This window comes from Equus quagga, chromosome 13 (assembly GCF_021613505.1).
Source record: "Equus quagga isolate Etosha38 chromosome 13, UCLA_HA_Equagga_1.0, whole genome shotgun sequence".
NCBI classification, from domain to species: domain Eukaryota; kingdom Metazoa; phylum Chordata; class Mammalia; order Perissodactyla; family Equidae; genus Equus; species Equus quagga.
Genome location: NC_060279.1, coordinates 91,396,090 through 91,410,294, shown reverse-complemented (window position 1 = coordinate 91,410,294; position 14,205 = coordinate 91,396,090). Strand labels below are relative to the sequence as shown.

At 55.9% G+C, this 14,205-nt stretch overlaps 1 protein-coding gene across 1 annotated transcript; it reads right to left on the bottom strand.

Moving 5' to 3' along the window:
- Positions 1-4,331: 4,331 nt before the first annotated feature.
- On the bottom strand, positions 4,332-12,333 carry AP2S1 (adaptor related protein complex 2 subunit sigma 1). The gene is made up of 5 exons (XM_046680334.1): positions 12,216-12,333; positions 9,366-9,515; positions 5,707-5,820; positions 4,899-4,958; positions 4,332-4,721 (listed from the first exon to the last, which is right to left on the bottom strand). The coding sequence occupies exons 1-5, from the start codon at positions 12,216-12,218 to the stop codon at positions 4,620-4,622; spliced, it is 429 nt and encodes a 142-aa protein (XP_046536290.1). The 5' UTR covers positions 12,219-12,333; the 3' UTR covers positions 4,332-4,619.
- Between the last annotated feature and the right edge of the window lie 1,872 nt (positions 12,334-14,205).

Here is a 14,205-nt window from a genome sequence, read left to right as displayed (position 1 = left end):
CTGTTTGCAACTGCAAGGTAGATTTCATTTGTTCCTTTATTTTCTAACAGCTTTATTGACATGCAACTCGCCTACCATTCAATACATCCATTTGAAGCGTACAATGCAATGATTTTGAGTATGTCCACAGAGCGTGCAACCGTCACCACCATCAACTCCAGAACATTTTCGTCGCCTCTAAAAGAAGCCCTGTGTCCTTTCGCTACCAAGCCCCAAATTCCATCCCTTCAACCCTAGGAGACCACTAGTCTGCTTTCTGTCAATATGTGTTTGCTTCTTCCCAACATTTCACATAAATGGAATCGCACGCTATGCAGCCTTTTGTGACCGGCTTCTTTCAGTTGGCATATGTTTCAAGCTTCATCCATGTCGTAGCACGTGTCAGTGCTCCATTCCTTTTTATGGCTGCATAATATTCCATGGTGTGGACAGAGCATATCTTGCTCACCCATTCATCTGTTGATGGGCATGTGGGCTGTCCCCACCTTTTGTCTATGTGGATAATGCTGCTATGAACGTTTTCACTGCCAAATATTTACATGAATACGTTTTCCTTTCTCTTGGGTCAACAAGGAGGGGAGGATGGCTGAGTCATGAGGGGAGGGTAATGTTTAACTTTGTAAGAACCTGCCAGAGAGGAGTTTTCCGGAGAAGCTGCACCCTTTGGCCTTCCCACCAGCAACGCACGAGCGAGTTCCAGGCGCTGGCATCCTGCTGGCATTGGGCGGTTGTCACTGAGCCGCTCGGACAGCGTTGTGATCGCGGCAGCATGGAACGCATGATGCTCCCCCCTCCCGAGCACTCTCCTTGCTTGAGTCAAGGATGCTGCACTGGGTGGTTCTCCTTTTTCTCAGTGGCTGGTCCTTCTCTGTCTCTTTTTCTCATTTCCGCTCTTTTCCCGGATCTCAGTCTGCGCATCTCTTCTCTGTCTTCCCTCTGACTCCCGTGGTGATCTCAGCCGACCTCGTGGAGGTAAATACTACCAGTGTTCCGGCGGTTTCCCAATGTCCATCTCTGGCCTGGACCTCGCTCCTGAGCTCCAGACCCACACAGCCTCTGCCTCCGCAGCCTCTCCTCTCGAAGGCCCGAGAGCTCCAACTTGACACGTTCCTCCCACCATCTTCTTGCTTCTGGAAAAGGAGACGCCAGACTTCCAGACACTCAGGCTGTGAAGTCGAGAGTGATCCTTGACTTCTCTCCTGCCCAACATCGAATTGTCAGCAAATCCCACCTTCAAATGTGTCCAGCGTCTGGCCACCTCTCTCTCCTTCCATCGCCTCGCCCCCATCTTGGCCCAAGCCAGCGTCAGCTCCTCACCGGCCTCTGTTCCCTCTCCTGACTTCCTCCTATCAGATTTGACAAATCATTGTCCCTCCTCAGCTCACAACATTCCTGGCCCCACAGACGGTACGATTCCATTTCTATGAGATGTCCAGAATAGGCAAATCCACGGAGACGGAAAGCAGACGGGTGGGTTAGCAGATTACCGAGGGCTACGGGGAGGGCTGGAAGAATGGAGGGGTGATAGCTCTGAGTACGGGTTTCTTTTTGGGGGGATGAAAATGTTCTAAAGTTGAGTGCGATGATGGGAACACAATTCTGTGAATATACTAAAAATGGAATTGTACACTTTCTTTTCTTTTTTTTAGTTTTTAATGAGCTTTTGTACTCAATAAATCATTTTTTCTAGATTAATAAACATACTTATTATCTCTAATGCCTGCATATAATTCCTGTAGCATAATTTTTCTTATTGAGGTCACATCGGTGGATAGTATTATGTACATCACTATATTTTGATTTCTGTGTAGATTACATCATGTTCACCACCCAAAGTCTACCTGGCATCTGTCACTACACACATGTGCCCTGTCATCCTTTTGTCCCTCCACCCTCTCCCTGAACTGTACACTTTATTTATTTATTTTCTTTTTCTGCTTTATTTCTCAAACCCCCCAGTACACAGTTGTATATCCTAGTTGCAGGTCCTTCTAGTTGTGGGATGTGGGACGCTGCCTCAACGTGGCCTGAAGAGCGGTGCCATGTCCACGCCCAGGATCCGAACCCTGGGCCGCCGCAGCAGAGCACACGAACTTAACCACTCCGCCACGGAGCCGGCCCCTGAACTGTACACTTTAAATGGGTGAATTGTATGGTGAGTTATATCTCAATAAAGCTGTTACCCACCGCCCCCCTCGAACCCTCCAAACAAAAATCCTTCACTGGCTCTCATCTCACACAGAATAAAACCAAAGTCCTCAGCACAGCTCAGCAGTCATGCTGTGGCAGCATCCCACATACAAAACAGAGGAAGATTGGCACAGATGTTAGCTCAGGGCCAATCTTCTTCAGCAAAAAAAAAAAAAAAAAAAAAAGATGGAGGCAGAGACTAGAGTGATGCAGCCATGAGCCAAGGAATGTCAGGAGCCCCAAGAAGCTGGAGGAAGCAGGGAAGCATAATCCCCTGGGGCTTTGGGAGGGAGCACAGCCCTGCCCACACCTTGATTTCAGAATTCTGGCCTCCAGACCTGGGAAGCAATCCGTTTCTTTCCTTTTAAGCCAGTCAGTGTGTGGAGATTTGTTCTGGCCACCACAGGAAACCGATACTCTCTCTGTGTCCTAAGCACCTCGACCTATCCTCAACCCTGTTCTTGCCCGGGGCCCATCCCAGGATGACCTGACCTCCCGCCCCATCGCCCTGATACCTCCTCCTCCGCAGAGGTCAGGCTCAAAGCCCTGTTGTTTTAAGGCTCTGAGTTTGTGGCGATTTGTTACAGCAGCGATCAGAAGCGAACACACTGTTGTAACGATTATGAAGGAATTCACCTCCCCAAGAAAGGGGCCAAGGGGCACACACATGTGGTGACGGATAACAGCTAGACTACTGGGGGTGAGGACGACGCAGTCTACACAGACACTGACACAGAAGAACGCCCACCTGAAATTACACGAGGTTGCAAATCAATATGACTTCGATTCAGCCCGCCAAGCCTGTTTCCACGTAAAACAATGACCATGACGGCCAGCGCCCACTGTCCACTGCTGGGGACACCTCCCACGGCTCGACAGGGCCCTGCACACAGCAGGCACTTAGCCTGCAGAGTGAATGCTGGGGACCAATGCCAGGCACCATCCTGAACTTTGCATGAGTAACTCATCTAATCTCAGCACACGCTGGGGGTGAAAACTATCGTCGGCCCATTTTCCAGATGAAGAAACGGAGGCAATGGGGCCAGCCTGGTGGCACAGTGGTTAATTACACATGTTCCGCTTTGGTGGCCCCAGGGTTCACTAGTTCGCATCCCAGGTGTGGACACGGCACCGCTCGGCAAGCCTTATGCTGTGGCAGGTGTCCTGCATATAAAGTGGAGGAAGACGGGCATGGATGTTAGCTCAGGGCCAGTCTTCCTCAGCAAAAAGAGGAGGATTGGCGGCAGATGTTAGCTCAGGGCTAATCTTCCTCGGGGAAAAAAAAAAAACGGAGGCAAGAGAGGTTAAGTGACTTACCGAAGGGTCACCCAGTGTGTGTGCAGCTGAGCTGGGAGGCTGAAGCGAGGCCAGGTAACATGCACAAGAGCTGGCAGCCGTGCCACCGTGTCCTCAGCATGCCAAGGGCGCAGGTCACGAGTGCAGCCAGCAGCCATCACTCTCTGCTCTCAGTGGGCACGGGGTGGGGCACGGCCACCCCACAGGGCACTGGAAACATGCAGGGCATTTTCCGTTGTCATGATGGCCAGAGGGCCACTGCTGGCATTTGGCGGCTGGAGGCGGACAGCCCGGCCACCCTGGGGCAGTCTCTCACCATGAAGACTTGTCCCACCCCAAGGGCTGCCAAACACGAGGCCGGGCACCTGCACGGCAACCCCCTCAGGCCTGGTGTTAGAAACGAGGACGCTGGAGCCGCCTCTCTGGGCTCAGAACTAGCCCCAAAGCAACCTGGCCCGGCCACTGACCAGCTCTGGGACCTCGAGCGAGTCTTTTAACCGTCCCGGGCTCAGTGATCTCACCTGGAAAATGGGGACACTAACAGCGCCTTCCTCATCCCCTGCTGAGGATGCACTAAGGTCACATGTCAACGCTTAGAAGGATGCCCGGGACACGCTCGGTGCCATCAGCTGTATTCTGGTTTCAGCAGCGAGTGCTTGGCATCCAAATCTGTCACCCCTTCCAGTGTTGGGGGCCCTCTGTGGGCAGGAGAAGGTGTGAATGCAAATGGGTCCCCCGGCTTGCACGGCACAATGAGGAGGGTTTGTTGACTGACTGACTCACTTACTCACTCACTGATGGCCCATGGCTCCCAGGGAAGACAGGCAAGGACTCCAAGACACAAGGCCAGGCGGGGACCACAGGTTTATTGGGGGCTCCACGTACGCACACTCACGTCATCACATGACAGTGCATGGTTACTCGGCACACACAAGGTGGCCTCGGCCCACAGCTGGGGCCCAGAGGCAGTGGGGCGTGGTCTCCTCCCATATGGCCCAGCCCCACCCAGGTCCCTCCCTCCAGGGCAGCGGAAAGGAGGGGGCTGCTGGGGGGGCCAGGCCAGGAAGGGGAAGCGAGCAGGCGAGTCCAGGGGGCCGGGCCGGGAGGGCCGGGGCAGGAGGGGCCGGCCGCCCTCACTCCAGCGACTGGAGCATCAGCAACTGCTTCAGCACCTTCGTCTGGCTGGTCTCGCGGATCTCGCCCGCCAGGAACATCTCGTCCACGACCGTGTAAACCTGAGCGAGGGGAGACCCCCGATGAGAGCAGGGCCCGGGGGCTTGTCTGAACCTCAGGAGCTGACGCCCGAGAGCCAGGAAACAGACATCAGAGGAGGCCTCAGCGCGGCAGAGGGGCCTGGCCCACCCGCCTCCCCGCCGCCGGCCCCCTCGTCCTCGTCCGCACCAGGAGCCCACCTTGTAGAAATTGAACACCAGGTCCAGCTCACAGACGTTGTGGAAATACTCGTTTAAGACCTGGGGGACGGAGACACGGACGGTGAGAATCGGGCAGGGAGAGAGGGACACAGAGACACAAGAGAGGTCACCAGAAAGGGGGCAAAAGGGCCCAGCCCGGTGGCCCAGCAGTTAAGTGCGCACGTTCCGCTTCAGCGGCCCGGGGTTCACCAGTTTGGATCCCGGGTGCAGACATGGCACCGCTTGGCAAGCCATGCTGTGGCAGGCATCCCACATATAAAGTGGAGGAAGATGGGCACGGATGTTAGCTCAGGGCCAGTCTTCCTCAGCAAAAAAAGAGGAGGATTGGCAGCAGATGTTAGCTCAGGGCTAATCTTCCTCAAAAAAAAAAAGAAAGGGGGCAAAAGAGACACCAAATAGGGGGAGGGAAGTGAGAGACACCCAGGGGTGCAGGGAGAGAGAGTGCGGAGGGAGAGAGAGGGATAAAGAGGCTGAGATGGTGAGAAAGACAGTGAGGGAGAGAAACAAGAAGGAAGAGCATCAGACGAGAACAGAGAAAGACGGCAAAGAGACTGACTGAGGCAGAGGGAGGGAGAGAGGCAGACACGCTTGAGCGGAGAGGACAGAGATGCAACGAGACACAGACAGAAAGAAACAGCGAGGAGGGTCGAGGACGACAGAGACTCCGACCCCCGACGCCGAGGGGAGGGCACGGAGGGTCTGTGCGTCCCGAGACAGGACACCGGGGCTGGGTCCCAGGAGTCGAGGGCCGCCCGGGGCCCCAGCCCACCCGCCGCCCGCCGCGCACCTCCACGAAGTTGTGGATGGCCTCCAGGTAGGCCAGGTTGTTGTCGTTGACGTCCACGCAGATGCAGAAGTAGAGGCCGGCGTAGCGGCGGTAAATGATCTTGAAGTTCCGGAACTGCGGGCAGAGAGGCTGTGAGCACAGGGCGCCCGGCAGACGGGGGCCGGCGCTCTAGTCCTTCATCCCGCGCGGGCTCCCTGAGGCCCAGCTCCGTGCCCCGCCCCGTGCTGGGGACACAGTGGGGACCCTCCCCTCCTGGGGCTCACAGTCCAGCGGAGCGAGACTCATCCTCAGACTTCCCCAGAGTGGGCAGGGCTGGGCTGTGGGAGCCCAGAGGGGGCGGCTAAGTCAGCCTGGGGTCCGGGAGGGTTTCCTGGAGGAGGGGGCATCTGAACTGAGATCTGCAAGATGAGGAACGGGCTGGAGGGCCCCAGGCGGAGGGAACAGCTGGTGCAAAAGCTCAGAGCCGAGAAGGAGGCTGGAGTGTCCCACGGCACCCGTCCCACCTTTCCGGGGCTCCCTGTTGCCTCTGGAGACAAATTCCTCAGCCTGGAACTAATTCATTCAATCATCCCGCAAACATATCTGAGTACCTACTGTGTGCAGGCTCTGTGCTGGGCAACAGTCATCACTGGTGACCAAGACGATCCCAGCCTTGCCCTTAACTGAACTATAACACACATACAAACACCAGCGCAGAAACACACGCACGACCCAGGAATAAATCTGCGTGGGCCGGGGACACAGACGCTGGTTTTACGAGCGCGTGTAAGCAGACAGAGAGATAGGTGCACTCAGATACAGATAGGCACACCGGCTTGCAACACACGACATCTGTGGCCAAAATCTGAAAAATCCCAGCTCTAGGCCTGGCGAGCGTGTGCGTGTGGCGCCACCTGCTGGCAACTGCGAAGGCCAACACTCGTCCTGCATTTTTATGCTTTTCTCCCCAGCTCATCCCGTTTAATTTCTGAACACGCCCGTCCCAGGCCGGATCACGCCAGAGTCACAGTGCAGGGACAGGTCTGTCTCCCCATCGGACTGTGAGCCCTGGGAGGGGAGGCGGGGGCTGTCACCCGTGTCCCCAGCGCTGCCCTGCGGAGGGCTGCACACTGAGGAGGTGCCGCGGTAGACTGAACGACGTCCCCCAAGGTGTCCACGGCCTAATCCTTGCCACCTGTGAATCCGGGACCCGACACGCCAAAAGCGACTTGGCAGCTGTGACTAAGTTAAGGATCCGGAGACGGGGAGACGACCCCGGATTACCCGGATGGGCCCCGTGCAAACACGAGAGTCCTTCCAAGGGAAAGGGGAAGGCAGGAGCGTGGATCAGAGATGTCAAGACGCTCTGCTGCTGGCTCTGAAGATGGAGGAAGGGGCCACGAGCCGAGGACTGCAGGCGGCTCCAGAAGCCAAGAAAGGCAAGGAAGTTCTCCCCTGGAGCCTCTGGAAGGAACGCAGCCCTATGGACCTCAAGAACTGTAAGACAACTTGTGCTGTTTTAAGGCACGAGGCTCGTGGTAACTTGTTCCAGCAGTCACAGGAAACGAACGCAGGTGCTAAGCAACGTGCGTGAGTAAATAATCGAGAGCAAGAGTTCGGATGGCGGGCCTTCGGGCTGGCGACCCATCCCTTTGCTTCCCTCACAATTCTCCTCCTCCGGGAAGCCCTCCCTGACTCCCAGGCTGGGGCGGGTGCCCGCCTCCCACCAGGCTGTTCCATCCCAGCCCCGCCCTCTCAGGGTTCTCACGGTCTGGGGACAGGTCTGTGGCCCTCACCGGGCTGTCTCAGTCCCCACTGTGAACTGAGCACAGGGCTGGCCCCTGAGGCACACAGGGGCTGGTTGCTAAATAAACACACGAACGGACACGTGGGCCTGGATCCGGAGGAACCTAAGGCCTGAGGGTCAGGCCCTCTTGTGACACTCCAACCAGCTGGCCTTTCTGGCTGCTTCCGTCTGTTCCGTTCCCCTTGTCCCTTCCTGGACCTGCTCGCTCGGCCCCCGCCCCACCGCCACACCACACTGCTCTTGGCAAGGCCACCAGCGACCCCTGTGGCCGCCTCCAGGGGCCAGTCCTGCCCTTCTCCTGGGAACACTTTCCCCGTGGCCGCTGGGATGCCCACATCTCCTGGTTTCCTCCACCGCCTGCTCTCCGCCCTCCGGATGCGGCCCCTCTTCTCTTCTCTGCTCTCCCCGGTCCGTGCTCACTCCCCTGGCTTCCGTTACCCTCGAGGGGCAGAACCTTCCATATGGCCGTCTCCTGCCCAGCCCTCTCCCTGAACTCTGACTTGTCACTCCCTCACTCCTGCTCCTGACCCTCCGCCTGCTCTTCCTGGGGGCCGCCCCATCTTAGAAAATGACAGTGCCATCCTAGCAGTGGCTCCGCTTTCTCTCATTCCACGCCCAACCCTCGGCCCTGCCGTTGGCTAAACTTCCAGAACGCTCTTTGCCTCCCCGACTGCTTCCGGGTCAGCTCCAGGTATCAGCATCTCACCGGGGCCACAGCGGTGCCCTCCCGAGCGGTCCCCCGCTTCTGCTCTTGTCCTCTACTAAGGCATCCCTAAGTTGGCCCACGTCCCTCCTCTGCTCAGAACTCCCCCCGCCTCACTCGGAGCGGGAACCCGCGGCCCACCAGGCCCTGCACATCTGCTCGTTATCTCTGACCTCATCTCCTCCCACTCTCCTCCCTGGCTTACTCCACCTCAGACACGCTGGCCTTCTTGCTATTCCAGAAATATTCTAGAATGTTCCCACCTCAGGGCCTTTGCACTTGCTGGGCCCCCGGGCTTGGAATGTTCCTCTCTCAGATAGCATCTCCTGTGACTCCTGCAGCCCCTTCAGGTCTCCGCTCAAATGTCATCTTTTCAATGAAGACTTCCTGAGCAAGCCACTGGAAGCCGCATGCCACCCCCGGTAGACACGCTCCAGCACCTCCACCACCATCGCTGCTGCTGCTTCCTCCCTGGTACCTGCACCCCCTCACACACTATGTCTCCACTATCGGCTCTCCGAGGACAGGGACTCGGGTCTGCTATGCTCCCTGCTGTCCCCAGCGCCTTGAACAGTGGCCCTGGGTAAATATTTGTTGAATTCTACAGGACAGTCCACCTGGCCTCCTGAACAGACTAAGGCCGTGGGGATTAAAGGAGGAGCCTTCTTAATTAAAAGACAGCAAACGAGAGCCGGCCCGGTGGCGCAGTGGTTAAGTGTGCACGTTCCGCTTTGGCGGCCCAGGGTTCGCCGGTTCGGCTTCCGGGTGTGGACATGGCACCACTTGGCAAGCCATGCTGTGGCAGGCGTCCCACGTATAAAGTGGAGGAAGATGGGCATGGATGTTAGCTCAGGGCCAGTCTTCCTCAGCAAAAAGAGGAGGATTGGCAGTAGTCAGCTCAGGGCTAATCTTCCTCAAAATTAATCCTGATGAGATCTGGGTTAGGGGGGCGTATGAGTCTTTAATCTACTTCTCTCTCATCATACTCCTTGGTAGGTTTGAAAATTTTCACAATGAAAAGCACCGAAAAAGGAAGGGAGAGAGCAAGCTGGAAGGAGGGAGGGTCTGCGGGGGCAACTGCAATCAGAGGTCAGGCAGGCGGCTGGGAGGGAGGGGTCAAAAGGAAGCGAGGGAGGGAGGGAGGCACGGGGTGGGGGCGGGGGCTGTCACCTCCACAAAGTTGGTGTGCTTGGCGTCTCGCACGGTGACCACGGCGTGCACCTCCTCGATCAGCTTCTGTTTCTCATCGTCATCAAACTGCATGTACCACTTGGCCAGGCGTGTCTTGCCCGCCCGGTTCTGGATGAGGATGAAGCGGATCTGGGGGCAGGAAGAGGAGGAAGTGAGAGAGGCGGGGAGGCGAGCCAGGGCCTGGCAGCCCTCCGGCCCGGCCCCACCCACGGCCACCAGGGAGATAAGTCCCTGCTGCCTGCCCCCGAGGGTCTTGCGACAACCAGTCTTTCTGCCTCTAGAGATCTGCCTATTCTGGAGGTTTCCTATAAACAGAATCACACCGTACATGGCCTTCTGTGTCTGGCTTCTTTCACTCAGCGTGTTTTCAAGGTTCGTCCGTGTTGTAGCCTGGATCAGAACTTCATTCCTTTTCATGGCTGAATGATATTCCATGGCAAGGACGTGCCTCACGTGGCTGATCCATGCATCAGCTGATGGACGTGGGGATTAGTCCCACTTTTTAGTGATTAGGAAGAATGGTGCTATGAACATGGGTGGGACGTATGTTTTCGTCTCTCTTGGGTACACACCTAGGAGTGGAAGTGCCGGGGCCTAGGGGGACACCATGGCTAACATTTTCGGGGACTCCTAAGCTGTTTTCCAGAGCACCTGCCACTTCTTAGGTGACTTAATGCTTGGCACCTCAGTTTATCCACCTAGAAAATAAGGCCACGTAAGGATGTGATGAGGAGTAAACGATATATGAGGAGTACCCGGAACAGCACCTGGCTCAGACCATGCGCTCTGTGTCAGCTATGTAGCCCCCGGTGACGGCCAGGAAATATGTTTGATGATTCTGAAATGCCAGGTCAACCGCCACAGGGCTACTATGGAAATTTTGAAGAGTTAATGCCTAAAGTGCTTAGCACCGTGCTTATTACATACTGAGCACTTCATCAAGTTAGCTATTGTATGACTGAGAGGCATTTGACCAAGTGGCTAAGAACGTAGACTCTAGAGTCTGAATGAATTCTGGCACTGCTGGCTGTGTGTCCGTGGGGAAGTCACTTAACCTCTCTGGACCTCAGTTTGCCCTTCTGTATACTGAACATCATAAGAATACCTCTCTCAGAAGACTGCTGCACAGGTCAATAAACACAAGGGGTGTCGCACAGTGACCAGCACGTACTGGTATTGTATAAGCATTAATTCCTAGTGGAATCACAACATCACCATTTGACTGGGAGAAAACCAGGGCCCAGGGTCACCCAGCTAGGAAGCCCACCTTTGGGCCCAGTTCTGCCTGAGACAGGCATGATTGTGCCCGTTTTAGAGATCAAGAAACTGAGGCTCCGAAAAAAGAAGTCTCACAACCAGGAGGCAGAGCTGGGGGGGTCCCAAAGCTTTGCCCGGGACCCCCTTATGCTGACTTGTGGCGGCCTCCACCCTTCCAGGGGAGTCCCCTCTCTTTCCTAAGCGTCATTCCCCACACACTCCATCCCCCTCCCCCAACCAGTCAGGCCGGATGGGAACAGGATATTACACTCTCCTTCTAAGAAACCCTTCTGCTGAGCCAGGGAAAAGCACTTCCTAGCAGGGCAAGGGTCCTGGGCGGGATGGGAAAGGGGGTGGGTGGGGGTGGGGAACCCACAGGGGGCAGCCATGGCCTGGGCCGTATAGGAAGGAGAGCGAGCAGCAAGCCTACAGAGCTGAGGGAGAACGCCACCTCTTACTCCCAAATTCCCTCATCCACCTCTTCCCGTTTCCCCTCCCAGGAGTCCACCTTGAGAAGTCCCTTCTCTCCTGGATCCTCTCTCCTCCGATGTCCCCTGTGGATGCCCCCCTTCCTTCCCTGTCTCCAAGCCCCCTCCCCTGGAGATGTTCCCTTTTGACCTCCACTTTCTCCATTTCAATCCGCTCTCTCAGGCCTCCTTAGGCCTTTTATGGGGGACATCCCTTCTCTGACTCCAGGGCCTCCTCCCCTGTTCCACAAGTTACCTCTCGCCTCCAAGGACCCCGTTCCTTGAGGAGACTCCTCCTCTGTTCCGACACCCACCCCCATTCTCTTTTCCCAGCTCCCCGCCCAAAGAATCCTTTCTTATGGTCCAAAGCCCCACCCCGGAGGAGGGGGGCCAGATCCAAGTCCTCGCCCCCATCGCTCAGACTTCCAGGCCGCCTCCCTACCCGCCAAGACCCCTCCTCTTGGAAAGGCGTGTTCCACTGCTCCCCATTCATTCCTAGTGCCCACGCCCTCCCTCCAAGCCTTCTCCCCTTTGCAGGACTTTCCCCGACTCTAAAGCCCCGGTCCCCACAGCTGCCTCCTGCCCGCCTCCAGCGCCCAGTCTCTTCCCCTCGAGATCCTCTCTCATCAGCAGTATCCCGCTCGTTTCAACGCCCGCTCTCCGCCAGCCATGCCAGCTCCCTGCCTCTAGAGACCCCTTCTGTCCCTTCCCAGTGTCTCCCATTCTTCTCCAGCTATCCTGCCGCACCCCCAGGGAGCCCTCCTCTCGGGACGACCCCTCCCCACCTCCCAGATCAGCCCCGAGAGCTGCCTCCCTGTTTCAACCCCCCGTCGTCTCCAGTGTCTCCCTCCTGCACAGCCCGCTCCCCTTGGCACCTGGTCCCCAATGCTCCCTGGCCCCGAGACCCCCGGTGCACTCCGGCGCCCACAGTCCCCGCCCGGTTCCCCCCTCCCCGGCCTTGGATCGGCCCCAATCCCGAGAGCCCGCGCCCGGCCCAGACCATCGCACCGCGGCTGGGGGGGCTTGTCAGTACGCGACCGAGCCTCGGGGACCAGCACGTGGGCCCGCCCTCCTCCCGTCCCCAGCGTGGGCGCGCCCCCGTTACCATGGCGACCCCCGTCCGGACCCCAGCGGCCCGGGTCCCGCGGCTCCTGGGCGACTCCGGCTCTGGCAGCAGTGGGGGGACCCAGGGCTAGAGCAGACTTCCGGTAGAAGAACCGGCCCCTCCCTCTCGCACACAGCCTGCTGGGAATTGTAGTCCCAAGAATGAGTTCCCTCGTCGGGGCAGTAAACGAGGCGGGGAGAGGGCGGGTCCCGCTTCCCAACATGCTGCGCGACTGTCCTTTTACCATTAAGGTTCAGACTCCAAATGCATGCTGGGAGCCTTGAGTGACTGTCTTTTCGGAGGACTGCAATTCCCGAAATGCTTGACAGCCAGTACGGCGGAAGTTGCATTCTGGGAAATGTAGTTCTGGTAACTCTCCCTCCACTTACCCGCCAAAGCGAGAAGGGCGTGCTGGGAATAGTAGATTTAAGAACTGTAGAAATGATCCCTGAAAGTATAGTCTTAGAGTAGTAGATTTACATAAGAAACTGGCTTAGGGAGCTGGAAATTTAACTGTCTTACCGTGCTCACCCAGTGCGTTTAAAATACACTGAGTGTGGGAGACACTGGTTTAAGATGAATTTGAAAGTCAGAACTGTCTGCACATCCTGCGTGTTGCATTTCCTAACTGTGTGACTTTGGACCGGCAACTTCACCCCCCTTTTTTTTTTGGTGAGGAAGATTGGCCCTGAGCTAACATCTGTTGCCAATCTTCCTCTTTTTGTTTTTTCTCCCCAAAGCCCCAGTGCATAGTTGTGTATCCTGGTTGTAAGTCATTCTCGTTCTCCTATGTAGGATGCTGCCATTGCATGGCTTGACAAGGGCGTGTGTAAGTCTGTCCCCAGGATCCTACCTGCTGAACCCTGGATCACTGAAGAGGAGCACATGAACTTAACCACTCCACCATGGGGCCAGCCCCAACTTCACCTCCTTTTTTTTTTTTCTTGGTAAAGATTTTATTTTTTTCCCTTTTTAATCCCCAAAGCCCCCCCGGTACATAGTTGTATATTCTTTGTTGTGGGTCCTTCTAGTTGTGGCATGTGGGACGCCGCCTCAGCCTGGTTTGATCAACAGTGCCATGTCTGAGCCCAGGATTCGAACCAACGAAACCCTGGGCCACCTTCAGCGGAGCGCGTGAACTTAACCACTCGGCCACGGGGCCAGCCCATCAACTTCACCTCTTAACTCAATTTCTTCATCTGTAAAATAGGGGCGATCAAGGAGTCACCCCAGTAGGGTTGCTCAAATGCAAGAAGTCTTTCCCGCCTCCCCTCATTCATCCTATGGCTGGTCTCTCCTCTTCCTTTATCTTAAACACCACCTCCACAGACCCATATAGAGGACCCTACACACAAAGGTCCCCCTCTCCTGCCTCCAGAATTCTCTAGATCCACAATCAGTTTTATTTTTTATAGTCTTTATTACAACTTCTAATGATTTTCTTTGGGGATGTGTGTGTGTGCACGCATTATCTAGACCTCCCATTAGGTGGTAAGCTGATGAGGGTAGACCCTGTCTATTAACTATCTACATCGCCTAGAACACGGTGGCATGTAGTAAGCACTCAATAAAGGTATTACTACATTTATTAAAGTAAAGGGGAGACTTGCCCTAATAAAAACAAAGCACATCATAGAACAATGTTAATTAAAAGTGTAGTAATGGCAGAAAAACTAACACATAGCTATGGAATAATTGTAAAGGCAAAAAGAGGTCAGAGCTCATTTCTGTCTTATACACCGCTCTATCTCCAACAGGACTGGGACCAGGATCAGGAAAGCAAGGTGCCCAGGGTGCAAAATTTAAAAAGGCGGTCACCGTTAGGTGCTGAGCCAGCCCTTGCATGAGCCTGACAGTGAGCCCCTCTTTAAAATCTGGGCAGCTCACTTGTCCCACCTTAGTCCCAGCCCTGCTCTCCAGGGCTCAGCTTCATGCCTGGCACAAGACTGGTATTCAAGAGACATCTGCTGAATGAATGAATGAATGAATG